Consider the following 18,622-nt stretch of genomic DNA (forward strand, 5'->3'; position numbering starts at 1 on the left):
TTGGGTTTTTTTGGTTGGTTTTTGTTTGCTTGTTTCAGGGGGTTGTTTGTTTTTGGTTTTGTTTTTTTTTTTTACTAGAATTATTCAATTATTCTTTTAGGATAGGACAGAAAATTTGCAACCAAAGTTGCACTTCAAGAAGTTAGGCCTATAATTCCCAAAACATCCTGCTTTTACTACAGACAGCTCTGAAGTGTATTGCAAGTTCTAATACAAAGATAATTCTGTGTTAGTGTCATTTTGGCTGATCTGTTTAGCACCGCATCAGTCTGCTAAGTTTGACTGTTTGGGATTCCTGTGCTGCCTTGGAGAAAAGTTGCAGTCCCCATGTAAAGCCTGATAAATGGGTACACAGAGTGCACAGGACACAGCTTTGAGCTTAGCAGGGACAGATGCTTGTAGCAGAACTAGTGACAGCGGTCTGACCTATTTTGGGGTCAAGAGCTGAGAGTTGTATCTTGGGAAGTTAGAGGTGTGAGTTAATTTTCCTGATCAGCTGTATTGCTGTGAACACACCATTCCCACCCCACAAGATAATTTGCTACCAGAAGCATGAGTCCACACTTTAACTCCCTGCCTTTCCCACTGAAACTGGACCACCAGCAAGCCTGCCAGATTAATGAGTCAAGAGAGAAAGTAAGCAAGAGCAAGCACGGTTCAGTAGCCTAATAAAAAGGTAAGGGAAGAAAATCTCAGTCTTGGACTCTAACTTTATGTTGTTTGAAAGTGTTGCAAAATTTAGTGAAGAGAGTCTAAAGTCTCGAATAAATAAGTGAAAATTACTTTTGATAGTTTTAGACCTTGGTGCAGAAATTTCATCAGATTTCTTTGACTCATTGAACATCATTGTGGATTCTGATTAGTTTCAATACAATAGTTATAACAGGAAGAAAGTGTTCTATTGGTATCCTTCTAGTTCTGTATCCAGTTTTTTGTTTTTACAAAGTACTTTTTATATGCCATGAAACTAGAACTCTGTCTCTGATGTCACAGCTGAAGATTTCAAGCTCTCAGTTCAGCAGTACTAGCCTTCATCTACTCAAGATGGAATACAAACTTTTGTAATATCTTATTTACAGCTCCCTGCAGGTGACTCTGAACTCCTTTCTTGTAAACATGCAAAAGCCATCACTTGACAGTTTGTAGGATGACTTTTCTTACATGCAAATGTTCTGGAGAAGGAGAAAGAGAGTACCTATCAAATAGACACAATTCTATGGAAAGAGAAATTAATACAAGAAAGCCAAACCTCAGCCAGGTTTATTATGGCAGGTAGCTGTTTTGCTGTTGAAGGTTTGCTCCCTGTGACAGCCCCCAATGTCTTTCACATAGCAGACAAGGCTGGAAAAATTTGGTTTTTTTTGTTCCCTCTGAACGGATGTCGGTATAGGGAATGGTGGGTGCCATTTCCCATCTGGAAGGTGTGCTGGGGTCTGGTACCCTGAAAAGGCTGGGCCTTTTTTTCTCATACCTGTTGGAAGATCCTGGAAGATTGTGGTTTCCCAGAGCAAAAGATTTGGGGTGATTACAGATATTTAAATATTTAGTTACACAGAGGAAATGCCAAATCCATTTTCAAAAGTATCTGGTGGGAGTGAAGCACTTTTGAAGAACACTGGTTATCAGTTTGCCCCTTTAGGCATGTAATTTCATTGGGAAATCTCTTGGAAAAACACGACTGCCTTCCTGCTGCAGGAACAGTCCATAGCGACCAGTGATTCCATGCTGTGATTTGTGAGCCATAGACAGTTTTAGCCTGGTGTAATGCCTTTTTTTTTTTTTGTTTATTTGTTTTATTTTGGTTGTTTTTGTTTAAGTTTTAAATAATCTTGTGCATGTAAATAAAAAATTATTTGTGTGTTCAAGTATTGCTCTTCAAAGGAAAGGTCACACTTAATTTTAGACTACTATGTAAATGGATTTGCATCTCCCTGAAGCATCAAATATAAGAAGAAAGTGTTAAAACCTAAATGCTAAACCAATGAAGAGATGTACAGTTGAGCATATATTTTGAACACATAGTTATTAAGGCCAATTTGTTCTTATAATTAGCTTGTATGTAAGTGAATCAGGGCAAACATTTTTTATTACTTAGGACATAGTGTTGAAAGCATAGCTGGTAACTTAGACAATGAGACCAGAAAGCTGTGAATGTCATCAAATTTGATCTTCTATGTCTTCTTCAGAAGCAGACAATTGGAAACATTATTAATTTTTCTTTTGTTTACCATAAGCTTGAAATCATTGATAAATAATACACCTTTTATTTCTGAATGCATTCTTTTTAACATTTTAATAGTTCGAGCTAAGGACTTTCTTGTGCTTATAAAGTTTGTGTGCTTATTTGTACCCATTTTTCATTTATGTGTACATTTCATGTCAGATTTATAAAATTTCACAAACTTAATCTCATTGTTTGTTCAGTGTGAGCTGAAAATAGGATGGATTTAAAAGGGAAGGTGAAATGTGCTGCTTTCTCTATGATCCCAGAGAGGATGCTGCATCCATAGGGAAGGATACTTGCCATAGCACCAATGTACATGAATGTAATCAGAGGTGAACCCACTGATCCCTCCTGTGGGTCAGTCCTTATATGACTCATTAATTAAATAAGAGCTAATATGATTACTTTTTTTTTTTGTGACAATATGATTTGATTACCTATACATTTCCCATTTTCTGTCTTTTTTTCTTTCTTTACAGGGATCACAACAGTGCTGACCATGACAACGCTGAGTACAATTGCTAGGAAGTCACTCCCAAAGGTTTCCTATGTGACAGCAATGGACCTTTTTGTTTCAGTTTGCTTTATTTTTGTGTTTGCTGCCTTGATGGAATATGGCACCTTACATTACTTTACCAGCAACAGAAAAGGGGTCAAAGGAAAAGAAAAGAAGGCAAAATCAAAGCCATCAGTAAGTTTAGGCAAATAAGAAAAAAAAAATACAGATTGGTTTTTATTGTAGCATTCATTTTGAATGACTGCTTCTTAAGTAGAAAAGCTAATGTTGAAAGATAATTAACACTAATATTTATTTTTTCATTTTTTTGTAGTTAGGGGCTTGTACTAATTTTATGTAAATACAACTAGTGAGCAAAGAGTTTAGATTATTTCCCATATGTGAATGAGGACACATGAGCCTAAGGTGGAGAGTGGTTTGATATAATATTCCACGTCCTTGGTGCTTCTAGAACTGCCCATGAAGTGTGTGCCCATGGAGATGGTTCTGTAGGGGCACAGGGCTTCTGAAAACAGCACCTGGCAGACCACAGCTAAAACTGTAGCAGTAAAGATAATGTGCATGGACTGAAAGTATGAGGATTTCTTTGGATCTGCATCACCTAACTTAAGTCTTACAAAGCTTTGCAAAGGAAAAAATGCTTGCTATTGGCCAGTATTCTGAATCCCACGACAGAAATTCTATCTTAACTCTTTTCTAATTTGGCTTCCATGTTTCTTTCTGGTTAAATTAACCTTCTGCTTTTACAAGTTGATGTTTTTATGGTAAACCTCTACACATCTCAGGATCAAGTATTATTCCATTTTAAGAGTCCTTCTGCTTGTGTAGTAAGAGTATTGTAATTTCCAAGGAATTTATTGTTGGAAGTCAGTACAAATACTTAAAGGTAGTCTTTAAAGCAAGAAAACATTGAAGAGAATAAGAGAAAGGAAAATGTTATAAAGCCCCTTTCCAAATCATCTCATTAAAAGATGCAGGAGCATACCCGAACCATAACACCAGTTGTCTTTTCTGGATGAAGGCTGAATACCAGCTCTTTATGAGGTGAAACAGAAATTGATAAGAAATTACAGAAGCAATTGCGGGTATGGAAGTGCAGAAATCCTGTTATGAACCATATCCATTCTGCAGCTCATGTCAGCAAGGACTGGTGCACCCATTCTGAGCATCACTGCTGTGGGCCTCTCTTCTATGGGGACACTGAGGCTGTTGGGGCTGGATTCCAGGGAAATGAGAACCCTTAGGCTTCATTTTGTGAGCTGTTCCAAGGGGATCAGCTTGTGTTTAGGACAAGGCCAGTGGTGAAGTGTTAATACTTCCCTGTGCTGCCTTGGTCAGACATCACTGTTGATCCTCAGGGAATCCTTCACAGTCAGGAAAACTGGAAAATGGAAACCTCAAACCTGCTTCCTGTTAGTGGTAGAAACACATGTGGGAGCAACAGGAGGAGAAGAACACAGGCTTTGGCAAAGGCACACTTGAGTTTTGAGGTTAAAAGGTAAGAGAGCATGTGGGGGCATCCCAGTGTCAGCACAGCAGACTCAATTTCACGTTGCTGCTGCAGGGAGGTCTCAACAACACTCAGTGAGCAGGGAGCTGAGTAGGTCTGAGTAGGCATGCACAACACAGAGAAGGCAAAGATATCAGGATGTACTGCTGTATTCAAACCAGGCAGATAGTAAAGATCAGCTGCTGACAAATCGAAAGACACTGAAGCAGTTTGCAAGTATGCTCTATTGAATGAAATAATGCCACTTTGCAGAATCTGTTCACACATCACCCATGTGTGCAATAATCTGCCAAGTGCCTTGAGATTTTCAGTGCATATGAAAATTTTAAATTCCAAATAATGATGAGATAGAAACTATGAAACTTACTGGATAAATAGCTGGAATTTGCACTAATAATAAAATTAGCAATATAATACTAAAATACTGTTCAGTTGTGTTTTACTGGGTTCTTAAACAATGCTTTTTTATTTCTAAGTTGAAAAAAGAAATCTTTTTGCACAGAGTTTTTTAAACATGTTATGGCTATAAGACCATACAAAATAAAGAGATTACACAAAGGGAGAATTAAATTTAATATACTTAGAGGCAAGGATTGTAATTTGGTAAAAGCTTTTCTAGTGATGTTTTATAAAAAGATGTGACTTTTCTTGCTCCAAATAAGTAAAGAAGGCATCTAATTAGTTAATAAGTCATACCATTACAAATCCTTTTCTTTTTATTCTTTTTTTTCCTTTTCTTTTTCCCACTTTATTTTTGTCAAGGACTTCTATTAATTCTTTTTGTCTTGTAGTTATGGATATGCAACTCAAAAAAACCGTTTAATTTTTAAAGTCAGTTTAATTCCTTCTGAAAACTCACAAGTTATTTTTTCCTTGGGAAACTTGCATAGATCTTTTATTTCTACTGCAAAATGCAATAAATGGTTACTATTCCAGGAACTGATGCCAATAAGCCACGATAAATGATCTTGTGGAAAAAATGGCAAGATTTTGCAAATGATTACAGCAGTATTATCTTACAAAATATGTGCTGGCATCATTCAAGAAAGGTAGTATGAATTGGCTTATGCAAATCCACATTAGTAAGGATAATGAGTTTGGGCAGGAAAGATTAAACCTAATTAGTTATGGATCTTATTCTGATCATCATTTCACCTGAAATGAATGCATCACCTGTGCCATGTTCTCCACAGACAATGGCTTTCTTTTGTACTTGTATTAGTGTTATTGCAGAATAATTGGGGTTTGATCCTATCAGACTGTATTATAAATGATCTCACAATACCTGCTGTTTTATCTACAATTTCAGTAGGCATATCCATAAAAAGTCAGCATGTACTTCTATATCTACATGTTGTGAGTGTTGTTGTTTTGGTTTTGGGGTTTTTTTCAGTTTCTTCCAATTTATATAAAGGCATTTTCTTTTTAGGTGTTGGTCTTTTTTCCTCTTTTCCCTCTCATTGCCTCTTAGACACATTTTATGTATTTCCTGTAGGTAGTTAAGCCTACAGGATGACTGTGTCTGCCTCTCTCAAGCCACCTCTTCAAATTTGTAATTCAGTGGCCACCTCCAGTCTGTGCTGGTGAGGTGAACAGTGGAGAGCAGTACTGTAATTTTTTCCTTCTCCCATCATGTTTCTGTATTGAGGATTCCTCTTTTACCCCACTAGTAGAAATAACTCATGCCATAAATCTTACATGGGCAAAACCAACAGTGAGCAGAGCAGAGTAGGTGTGAATCAGAAATAGGCATCTTTCCCTGTTTATCTTCAGCAGAATAAAGACTTTTTCTTAATTTAAAAAAATCCCTGAACCTATTTTTCATGTTTTGTAAAAATAACTCCTCTTTGCACTGCATCAAATTAGGATAGAGGCATGTAACTCCTGTTTCTTAGTATTGTCAGTATTTTATCATAACTGAAAAGAATAATGAGGTCCTTCAGGATGATAATTAGCTCCCTAGGTCATCATGTATAATCAGTTTTGAAACAGCAGTCTGTGTGAAACTTTCTCTGGTAGACACACTTATTAAATAAAGCTATTTGAAAACATGGTGGATACTGCACTGCATTAACACCATCCCTTGGGATATTGGGTAAAATGCCCCTGAAGCAAAAGAATGTCACCTTAACAATGTATAAGAAGTCTGTGTACTGGCCAAAGTAATTCCCAGGAAATGGGACAATGGGACTTTAAAGCATAACAAGAAGCTAAATGATGGCTTCCCACTTTCCATACTTTTTCATGTGTTTTCATTGTCTATTATGTATAATTGGTTAATAATATCCAGTTAGATTTTCTCACTGCTTCCTTTCCTGCTGTTTTATATTCTTACATAACAAAATATGAAGAATGTGGAAAAGAGAGAACACAATATAAGAGTAGTGTTAATGTAACCCTTCTCTTTGGTCAGAAGATTTTAGAAGAGATGCCAAATGTGGGGTGGGGTACGTTGAAAGAATATTATGGAATAGTTTAAAACAGCTGTGAGATTTAGAAAGAGAAGATAAAGGACAGATGAAGAAAGAGAATATATTTTGAAACAATCAGGAAAAGAAGGATGATGCATAGAAAACTGTGAAGAAACAAAGAAATAAAAGGGGAAAAAGTTGGTTGTGTTAGTGTAAGTAAAAGGTGGATAGGCAAAAGTCACAAGTAAGGGAATAGCAAACACTATATGTACTAGGCAATAAGCCACCCAGATTTTTTCTATGAGAATTATAACATTTTACACTGAGTTTTTAATCAGATACCAGAAGGTTGTTATGACCACAAAAGTAAATTAAGAATTAAGAACTAAACGCACTGGTGATTTGAGTGGCATTCTCCTAAGGAGTCATGTCTTGGATTCTAAAGGGGGGCTGTATTGTTCAGGGATTTAACATCTGAGGGTGAGAGGGCATGCATAGCCTGGCCTTACATGTCTCAGTCTGTTAAACTTCCCCAGCAATGCTGTGTTAAACCCCTTAGCATTTTTTTTTTTTTTTTTTTTGTGAAAATGTAGAAAATGTAGCTTCCAGAAACACATCTAGTCTCCTAAGGACTCCAAAAGATGGGAGGACCATCATTCCTTTGTTAGTGGTGATTATAGCCTGCTTGTGGACTTGGTTGTAACCCAGTTGTCAAGAAGTGACTGACTTCAAAATGTTTGTCTGTGTTGTGTAGATGAGATCAGCTAACCCTGTCTGTGTGACTAATTATCTACTATTCCCAAATCCCAGCACAACCCAATTTTCACTGTGGCAGGTTAAAGTAGTTCATGGTCTTTTGCCTGCATGCGCTAATTACATATATCAGTTCATAATTTTCCAAGCTCCCCAAACTGTTTTCTTTAATATGAGAATTTCTGTATTATTTAGTGAAGGTGACTTTATTGCCGGGGAAATCCTATGGAATTATTTAATGTGAGGATAAAAGCACACAAAATTGTATTTCCCTTTTTTTTTTTTTTCCTTAAGAAACCATCTGCAATTGCTGTTCGACCTGGATCAACACTAATTCCAATGAATAGCATTAATCATCTCCCTGAACGTGATGATGATTATGGATATGAGTGCCTAGAAGGAAAAGACTGTGCCAGTTTCTTCTGTTGTTTTGAAGACTGCCGCACAGGATCTTGGCGAGAAGGAAGAATACACATCCGGATAGCAAAAATTGACTCCTATTCTCGAATCTTCTTTCCAACTGCCTTTGCATTGTTCAACCTTGTTTACTGGATTGGATATCTTTATCTGTAAATTTCAGAGGTTTGACAAACTCAGAAAAAAAATATTAATTGAATAGTCATTAATACTTTTAACTGAGCAAAGATTAGAGCTGGTCCAAAATGACTCAAATTGCTTGTATGCTTTAAAAATTTGAAACAATGAGAGGAAATATGATGATGTAGTCTCCCTCTTGTGATCAACTGTAGAACTGATACTGCTGTTTTGAAGAGAACATTTTAAAATAAATATCCCTAAGATTTATCTTTTTTCCAGCTCTAAGAAAATGCAGAATCACAGGCTATGCTATTTAACTGAACCAACCTTCATAAGCTCTCAATTTTAATCCTAGATGACAATGCAGAAGGATTTTGTAGCATCTCTTACACCTTTGCAAAGAAAGCCTTAATTAAATGGGATTAGGAACTCTCATCCATTTCATCCATAAGGTGATGATTTTGTTAATCCCTAATTTTAAAAAGTTGAAATGTAACATTTCTCTTTTCAATCGGCCATTTGTTCTCTCCAGTATGTTAAAAAGTGTGATTAGATGATAATTAATCAATTCAAATTTATACAGAATACAGATATAAGAGCAGCAAGGAATTGATTTATCAAAACACCCAAGGATAATTCTGAGCTTGTCTTATCCTGACCATGGATAGAGACTTTTGGCTTTCAACCTTAGATTACATTTATATCTGTACTCCATTTCCTGTTACTTCATTGTCTTGAGTTCCCCAAAGTTGTCCAAGAGGTCTACAATTTTCAGAAGTTCTTATCCAGCTGCCATTGCCTGCTCATTTCATGGAAAGCAGACTGGTTTTGGCCTAGATTCTGGCCATCAAGCATAATGATCTTCACATACTCAGTGTTGGAGAAAAAGTCATAACTCTACAATTGGAAGAATTTGTATCGGCAGAATTTGGAGGTGCTGTAGTCATTGTACTCAAAGTCACTGTGTTAAATCCCCAGTCCTAAGAGTGCAGTGTGTGATCTGGTCCCCTCTGCACTCAGTGTGGTTTTGTAGATCTGGTTTGTTACTGCACATGCTGCTCACTGAGCCAAAGACAAGTGGTATTAATGTGTTGAATGTGTGGTGTGGATTGCTGGGTAATTACCTTCTTGATATTTGTTAGTTTCTAATGGAAAAGATGTGTTATGGAGGGGGGGTTAAAATAATCCTTATGCATTGCTGAACCTTCTCCAAGATGGGATACATCCCCCCAGAATCATAGGACCAGCTGCCCATCCTTTCAGTGGTAGAGCTTGGGTAGAAATCCTTCAGTAGTAGTCTTTCTGGACTGACCTCTTGGTGTTGACCATTGCTGCCTGGCAGCATTTGGTATCTAATTTCTCTTTCTAAATCCATTGTCTTCACTATAGAAAAGTGCAGTCTTTCCTCCTTTCTTAAAGACAAATTGGTCTCAAGTGAGTTTGCAAAAATCACTGTAAAATTAAGATATGCATTAAGTAAAAGTCAGCATTACACAGAAGACCTTACAGATCTTTAAAGAGGATTAATGGGATTAGTATTTGGCTGTAGGTAAGGATGTTGTGCTAAAGACATGATTAATAGCTAAGAATAGAAAATGTTACATTAAGGGCTCCCCCTCTTCCCCCCAATATTTCTGTTGAATATGCTCCCTCCTCTGAATTTCTCAGAAGGGATTACTGTATTTATAGTCTAATTGGTACCAGGCATAGTAACATATGATATACAATACACATTTCAGAGGAAATGTTATTCCAGTGTTCAGCCCCAAAGTTTAATAGAGAGTGCGAGATTATGTGCAGTTTTTGTGGAAGGAGCTCCAACTTTAATGAAAACTTTATTTCAGTATTTAGCTGATGAAATATAGGAGTGGTTGAGAGAATCTGAAAGCCCTGATGATGAGGTTGGCTGGCATTATTTGTGGTATGACCTTTCTGAGTACCAGCTCTCCTGACTGTTGGACTGAGTGTAGAAGTGTGGTATCATTAATGGCACTGATCTGCTCTAATTTATTGAGCAGGTTTTTTAGAGTCTAATTTTCATAAAATGTTCAGTCCAAAAGAAACATGTCAGTTTTTATTCCATAATGTAGGTTGATGCTTTTTGACAGCATGCTGAACGCTTTCCTCTGTAGGAGGGGTGAAGGTGCCTTCAGCAGTATGTTGATGTGTGCTTGAAAAGCAGTCAGCTTGCTGTACAATGCAAGGCCTAGATTCAGTGAGTTCCTGAGGTTCATTAATTCACCTTTAAACAAAGGAAACTTAAAAGAACTTGGCACTTCACTAGAGGAAATACAAATTTCACAGCCTGCTCTCCTCTGGCTCATCTAGTTAGCTTTTTCTATTCATGTGGTTGTCAGTTGCCAATCAGCCTCCAGTGACTGAATTGGAGAACTGAAAACATTCAGAATTGGCAAGGGATGCATAAGAAGTCTTTCATCTCTAATTTCTATGGAACAATGTAGTGGAGTATTAAACCTATTGAGTGTTATGGCTGTTTGGCTTATGGCTACACTTGCTTCTGTCTGTTGACAAACTATTCTGTGTACTTCATTTGTTTCTGATGAAATAATTTTAGTTTCTCATAGTACTGTGAGTGCAAATAGGAATGAGAATGCAGTGAACTGTTACATGGCATGTAATAAATGTGTTATTTTAGTCCTATGCATTTTCTTTCTAATCTGCATGTAAACACTTGATTCCAAGAAATCTAAGTGATTCTTTAAAAAAATAGTACTTTAAAAAAATAGCAAGAAACAGACAGTATAATTAATTGGAGTTAGGTACTGCAATCATTTTTCAAACTTACCTGGATAAAAAAGTTTGTTTACTCTTAGCTGGGATCATATTTTTTGGGAGTCATATTATTCTGACCATTACTGCATAAGCACACACTTAAACATATTCCTAATTAGTACTGTTATTAGACCAGAATTCAGAAAAGGGAGTTCTTATGTACTGTCATAAAGAGTGATGCTATCATGAATTGATGCCATTAACACATGCTTAATTTGCACTAATTTCAATAATGAGTGTTCAGTAGCTCAAATAATTGAACATTAAGGATGTGAACCAGAGCCTTTTCAGTAAGAGACTTTCTCATTGAAAGAGAGGGACATAAGAGGAGAAATTGCTGTAAAGGCAGAGAGGGGAAAAAGTCTGGGAAAACTGTTTTATACTGCGCCTATCTTTGGCATATCTTGAAATGTATTTTTCAAAAAAGAGACTTTTCCTTGATATTTCTGTATTAGTGTTTACCAGTTTCCTGTTTTAGTAGTGAGTACAGTTCAGTGTGTTGTTTTTTGGTAAGGTTCTGTCTATGATTGTACCTCACTGAACTTTAGTGCATGTCTTCTGTGTCTGAATAAATCTGTTTTATGTAGTGGCAGTGCAACCAAAGCATGAACTCTGGGTAACGTATTTTGTATTCACATGTTGATGTGCTTCAAAGACTTTAACCTTATCCAGTTTTCTGGCATTCAGAGATATAGGATTGTGTTAGACTTTGAAGGAGAATCACCTCCAACAGTATTTTTAAAACTTTCTGTTCTTTATTTGGTATGGTAGTAAAACATTTGTTTAAAATTGATATATGAATTGTGCTTTGTAATTTGTGAACACCTTACAATCAAAAGAGAACAGGAGAAGTCTGGATTTGAGTATCTATCTGCCTAAAGTAAGATATGTTTCATTTAATTGTATCAGTCATAATTTCTGTCTACTGTTTCCAAATAGCTGAGAACTAGTGCAAATACATTTTTCTGTTACTATAATTATTTTTGTAGAATTCATTGTAGTTTCTCTCAGTTATAACTTAAATATGATCTTTCATGTTTATGAAATAATACTGTATTTTTAGTCATTATAATAGATATAGAAGATAGAAACTAATGTACAATTCAACAGCTGAAAAATCCAAAGCCAGGAATCAGAATTACTGTGCTTCTGTTCCTAAAAAAGCTCAGTGGATGTCCACATGCCTCATGAATGTGCTGGAGGGGGAACCTGACTCACAGGGAGTGGTAGAATACTCTCCAGACTGTAGAAAAGGCTTTTGCATTGGTTCATGCCATGAATTTGCTACAAAAGTGGTTCAAATGGAGGAAAGAAATAGATCTGTCCTCCTTTTTTCAGTGATCTCTTATTTCTGCCTTATTTCAGTCACCAACAGCAGTTCAAATGCTCTGTTTGCTGCCAGATGAAAGAAAATCAGAAAAATTATCTTTATTTTACTCTTAGTTGGTTAATATTTCACACAGATGGGTGGGATCATCTGACTGAACGCACAAGATTATGACCAAGTTTTTCTCCAAGACAGGTGGTGGGAGTTTGCAGCTGGAGGCTGAAGGATGGCTTGTTGTGATGGGCATTTTTCATTCAGTTGCAAATCTGCACTGAAAGCTGGTGGGAGGAAAGGAAACAATGGTATGAGGGAAAGATTGATGGTGGCAGTGATCCCAGAATCAAGTTACATGGATCTGAGTGACTTACATTTAGTTCATAGGTTTCTCACTGGTATTTGTGATCATTCCCTTGATTTCTCTGCAACATAATTAAATATTTCTAATGTTTTAAATAAAAAGGAAAATATTGTGTATTTCCTATACATTAACTGCTGACTGAACAGGCAATAGAAAGTTATCTTGAGTTAACATGCTGGTGAATTGTTGAACAGAAAACAGAGATCAGGTTAAATGAGAAAAAGCTTTTTTTATTCTCCATTTATTATTGGAGATAAAACCATTTTTTAAAATTACTGAGCATTAATTAGTTCATTAAGCACTGGGAAGGGCCTAGTACCCAGTCTAAACTGCTGTTAGTCCCCTCAAGAGCTAAAATATTTGGGAATAGAAACCTGACTCAGACTGCACTCAGTTATCATCCCCTATTCCCATCAGGAAGTGAGAAAGATGAATTGTGATTATGCCAGACATGAACTAGGATAGCTGGGGTGCTCCAGGGAGGTTGGTTTCTGGTTAAAAGGAAGGGTCATTTCTGCCCAAGACTGTAATTTGAATATGCAGAATATGCATCTGTGTTGTGCCTTCATGATGATGAAAAAGCATCCCTGCATTTAATGTTTATCTTTGCACAAGAGCAGTTTCACTGAATTGGCTGTCCTGCTATGAGGCACTGAGATATTCCCTGTGTGGTATAGAAAAGTTCTGGTGGCACTCCTGGGCAAAATGTTTAAATCTTGTCACGGGGATCAGTCACAGTTGTCTTTTGGATGTTATGATGCCTGTGAAAAGGCAGTAAATGAACTTTTGATTTTACTTACTAGTAAAACTCACTGAGAAAGCCAGAGGGGTAATGAAGGCTTTAGCAGAGATCTCAGATCACCCTTGGAGAGAGGAGATTGGCTAAAACTGAAGCCCTTTTTACCATAGATGGGTCCAGTTCACTAGTAATATGTTGATTCTGAAAAAACTGTGAAAGCCTCATGGTATTTTAAGGGGAAAAAAAAATCTGTAAAATTCTTATTCTCCTTCTCAGTGAGTAATCTTGCTCTGCCTGCATACTGTGCTTATGGGACATCAACCTCACTTTAGCTGTGTGAGGAGAGTCATGGGGGATGTAAGACAGAAGACCTGCAAACTGTTCTACCTTGTGCTTTCTCAGTTCCTTTTCTTAGTCAAGAAAAGAGGTTCAAAAGGGTAGGTGTATGGCATGTGCAAATGACAATTTTTCTTCTGACAACAGGGCGTGGGTCCCACTGACAGGATCAAGAGGGATGAGACTGCTCACAGTAATAACGCTTCTCTTTTGTAATTTTTTGTAGTAGCTACTTTTCCATACATCACTGCAGGCCTACCTGAGATTCAAAATATTTTTCAGGTTGGAAGTAATTCTTTTGTGTATTTCTGGCTTCGTACAATGTCTTTATCATCAGGGTTTGAGCATTGCTGAATTCAAAAGGAAAGATTTCCTTTTGAAGTTTCCTTGTCCAGGCATTGCAGATAGGAAATGTCTTCCTGCCAAACACTGGAAAAGTGATTTTCAGTTGATCCTGCTAAGGAGACAGACTGGCTCTCGGGGGTGGCATTAGGATTCCTATTTCATTTAGACATGAGAATGTTGAAGGCTGTTAAAAGCAATGACCAGTGCTGCCTCCACAGAGGATGTATTACTTTTGCCAATTTGATATTTAAAAACAAAATGCAAAACTGTTACCGTGGGTGGGAAATGAGGATGACTCATCATTTTACTACAGATATCTATTTCCCTTTGAATTGTTTTTCTTCCTTAGGAAGATGGTTTGTAGGAGTCTTTTGGCTTGTGAAATATTCAGAAAAAAGGTGATGGTCTCTTTAAAGTCATGTTAGTCCATCTGCCCAATGATAGCCTAAGAGCAGTAGAATTGAAAGCACTTGCCCTATAGTTCAGATGTTCCAAGAAGTATAAATATAGAAATTTGCATATTCATAGGCCCAGTATTAATATATAATCTATGTTTACACTTCAGTCACTGAAAAAACTCTTAATGGTTTGTGCATCTTCACAATACCTTTTGTATTTCCCACTGTTGGCCACAACAAACACTTGGACTCTGTCTGAACATGAAGAGTTGTGTTATGATACCTTTGATTACAGCTTAAATTGCTATAGAATATACTTAAGAATCTGGTAATCTCATAGCTATTCCTATATTTAAAAAGTTGAATATTTTTACTTAATTTGCTTAAGCATAGTACTGCTATAATTTATATTTCCCTACATTAAAATTTTATAAACAATTGCAATTTATGGTCTGAAAACTAAATTTACAGAAATATCTTTGAAAAATAACACTTGTTGATTTATGATATGTCTCAGTATTTGTTATATTGAGGGTCCAGTATTCAAATGCACCCTTAATCCAAATCTCTCTCTGGCATCCATAGTTCACATAGTATTTCAGTTACTCTGACTTCGCTCCTTACTAGTACATCCTTGTTTTTTATTCAATGTTTAAAAAAATGCTGATATTTTTAACTACCTAGGTGAATATTTATACTACGCATTTAATTTGATAAGAGTTTTGGCACCAATGGACAATGTTGCAAAATTATGCATCACTGTTCCTTTTAAAGTTATTTATTAATGCCCTTGTGGATAACTTACTGTAAGAAATATGGAATATAAGATAAATGTTGTAATTCTCTGTGCTACTTCTAAGGTTTATATATAAAGTACATGATACTGAAGCAAATTTATTCTTACATTTCAGTTTTCTTTCAAAAAACATCCTCAGTTGGGGTATTATTATTATTAATGTCATTATTATTATTATGCTCATATTTACAGTTCTGCTTAGTTCTTTGGTACTTTTCCAATAGTCTTGGAATGTATTCATCCATTATTAAATTCAATTACCTGGAAACATCAAGGTATCCTCACAGTCTTTCTACATGATTAAGCCATGACTTCTTCAGCCTCTCTTAAAATGCCATAATCTTTTGTGTGTAATACCAAAACTAAAGCATTTTCAGGTATTAAATTGAGTTTTACTTGCTTCTGAATTTTGAAAAAATCTGTCTGCTGGGTTATAATGAAACACTGATAACATGATTTTTATATTTGACAACATTATTACATGATCATGACTGAACCAGAAGACTTCAGAGTTGATAAAAAGATGATGCTCTTGGCTAAGCCCCATGTACAGCTACAATGGGCATTATAGAAATTATAATGGCAGCGGCAATGACATATACATATATACATATATATATATGTAAATTGGAAATCAAGGTATGAGAACTTATACATCAGTTTCTGACTGTCATTTTAACAAGATTACTTCTGCCAATAAAATTTATATTCTAAATGTGACCAAAAAAGTCATTAAAAACCCACTTAAGATTTGTACATTTGGAAAGTAGGAGTGGTTCAGAGCTTAAAATAACTATAGGGTTTTGTGGATTAATTTTTAATTTTACTTCTTTTTCCTGAAGAAGAAAGGGAGAAGAGATAGGCAATGATATCACTAAAGGTAAATATGAAAGTACTATCTATGTGAATTGTATATTTTCATACATATCTGTAGGTAGGAGCAAATTTCCTCATTTTCAGTTGCACTTGCAGAGTAGGTGGATTCTGCTCTCCATTTTCAGAACTCTCTGGTATCATGGTAAAAGATCAAGCCAGAGTTTTGCAATTTAGTATACTCTTAATTTTTGGATGCCTTATTTTCTGATGTGCAGTTTAAGTAATGAAAGAAAATAAATCTGCTTTTCAGAAATTTAGCCCTTTTTAAAAATTATCCCTTGAGCATTCAGCTTCAAGTACTTGAAAAAAAGTAACTAGTCATCACTGAGTGTTTTACATAAATTAGATTGCTATAGAATAGTGCTGAAAGTTAAATTATGGTTCAAGGCTAGAATTTTGTAGCCTTTAGGGGAATTTTCTTTTTTTTTTATATCATTTTCTTGACATGTAGGAAGCTATGAAAGCAAGGAGACAGATTTCATCCTATGGTTGCTTGCTTTTCCTTTGTTTTCAGCAGCATAGCTCATGCAGGATGGTATATCAGCTGCTAAAAGCTGATGTTATGGAAGTGCAAATGAGACTTTGAGACTGGTAACAAGAACATCAGTAACAGGCTCAGAAGGGAGGTGCTTGTGCCCCTCATTATCAGAAGGGGCTTGGAGGCGCAAGGCTTTGGAAACAGAAATTCTGAAGTAAGGTTATGAGAAAGAGTTGGATTATAAGGACCTCTAGAGAAAAAATCTCAGAAACTTTTTGCCAGAAGACTAACAATGGTTTGAAGGATAGGTTTTATAGTTCATAGCTCTCCTGTGAATGTTAACATCTATTGAATTTTCATATAAATGTTGCACTAGTCCTTGTGCATTGAAAGGAAATGTGTTTGCACCCTGGTGCATGGTTCATACAGATGTTACTGCGATGTAATCTGTAATCTTCTAAATGTAAAACTCTGAAAGCCATAGTCTTAAAAAATAAATTTGTACCCCACCATTGAATAACGTGTTCTGTGCAAAATGAATAAATTAGATGTTTGTGCTCTGATGTCTCTTAAATTGATAAGAATCAAGAGAGTTTCAACACTGAATTTTGTAAAGCAGTTGTAATGCATTGTTTATACTGTATCTGCTGTGAAGTTGATTAGTTACACTGTGAAAAAATAAATAGTGCCTGGCTACTTACTTTCTTATGCTATTTATTTTCTATATGCTGTGCATTCTTTTCTCTTCAATACAATGATGACAATGGTCATTCTGGTGAAAATAATTTTACACACTGCTCTGATATACAGCAATCCTTTATTTGCTTTTAATTTTTCCCTTCTCCTCCCTCCTTTCCCGTCCTATTTCCTTCCTTTGATAATAATGTAGGAACAACAGCAGTCATGCCACAGAAATAAAGCTCTGGAACTAAAACTCCACTTTTATCAGTCGTTTTGTCTGGGACCAGTTTTATAGCTAATAAGTACGTCCTGCTTGTAACTGCCAAGAAGAGTGGTCATTCTTTCCCATACAGCTCTTTCACTTTGGCCAGAACTGGTGCTTGGCTAATACCACTCTCTTTCCCATTCCAGAATCCCTCATGGCCATGATACATGTCTCCCTATTCCTTGTTCTTTCATTTTAGGAAAAGTTGCAATGCTCTGTTAGATATGCTTCAGGTCAAGGAGCAGGGCTCATGCTGAAGCGAATATCCAGGAGAAAATGACTCCTCATTATTTTCCTCAAATACATTCTGTTCTCTGGCCTGACTGTCCCACCAGCCTGTGACTGTCATCTTCCTCATGTATGCAGTCCGAGGAAATATTTTTAATGTATTCTAAACTGAATGTGAAAAGGTGATCAAAGACATAAAAACCCTGGGAAACGAGTCAAAGATGTTTAAAGTCTCTGGTAGTTCTGGAAAATGCCACAGATATCTGCAGTCTCTTACATATCCTTTTCAGATTAAATTTAAGGATCCCTACATTTCCTTTAGCATTTAATGTTCTTTTTTCCCTGGTAACTACCTCCAGTATCATGGCTTGACAGCTTACTTAAATTATTAATACCTTTTTCTTTAAGAGTGTTGATGTCTTGTCCATTGTACATACAGTGCTATTTCATAACAACAAACCTTGGAGTTCAAAATGTTTTGGATGGACTTTTTAGGCCAAAAGAATCAAACCTCTAGCTTCCACAGTACTGTTGATGAATGAAGGAATTAGGCAAAGCCTTTATGTACAGACTTCAAATAAAAATCTGTCCTCTGTATTTTTAAGGTAAACATTTTTCAGTATTATTGTCAATGGGGTGGATTTCAGATATACATGCCTGTAAGGAGCTAAAATTACTTCAGTTCTCATGGAAAAGCCAAAGTTTATTATTTTCTACCAAACTGAGACCACTATGACTTGAGGTGACACAAGCCTTGCTGACTGAAATTACTAAATGTCAGAGCAGAGCCAGAACAAGAAAGTTAATTTTAAGAGTTCCCAACTACTTCATCTTATTAATATTTAAAATAACCTTTTAGTTTGTAAGAATTAGTAAACAAATGTCATTATAAATAAATATTTCTTAGTAATACCCAATTTTATTATTTGCTAAGAGTATCTGCAACTGAAATTAAAGAGTTCTTCTAAAGTGTGTATTAGGAACTCAAAGTGTATAAATGAAACCTGTGGATATTAAAAAATTCTTGTCAAAATAAATGACTGCTATTTT

At 36.0% G+C, this 18,622-nt stretch overlaps 1 protein-coding gene across 4 annotated transcripts in view; it reads left to right on the plus strand.

Annotated features, from left to right (window-relative positions):
- GABRG1 (gamma-aminobutyric acid type A receptor subunit gamma1) overlaps positions 1 to 17,111 on the plus strand; it is a 60,588-nt gene extending 43,477 nt beyond the window's left edge. For 3 of the 4 annotated variants that reach the window (XM_071432457.1, XM_071432456.1, XM_071432459.1), the window contains 2 exons: positions 2,704 to 2,915; positions 7,710 to 17,111. In XM_071432457.1, the coding sequence (XP_071288558.1) occupies positions 2,704 to 2,915; positions 7,710 to 7,988 (491 nt within the window). In that variant the 3' untranslated portion in view covers positions 7,989 to 17,111. Of the gene's footprint in view, positions 1 to 2,703; positions 4,240 to 7,709 lie in introns of all 4 variants that reach the window. The other variant, XR_011680018.1, reaches the window with a different exon arrangement.
- Positions 17,112 to 18,622: the final 1,511 nt, after the last annotated feature.

This window comes from Agelaius tricolor, unplaced genomic scaffold, assembly GCF_023055355.1.
Source record: "Agelaius tricolor isolate 1412-34295 unplaced genomic scaffold, bAgeTri1.0.p SCAF_8, whole genome shotgun sequence".
NCBI classification, from domain to species: domain Eukaryota; kingdom Metazoa; phylum Chordata; class Aves; order Passeriformes; family Icteridae; genus Agelaius; species Agelaius tricolor.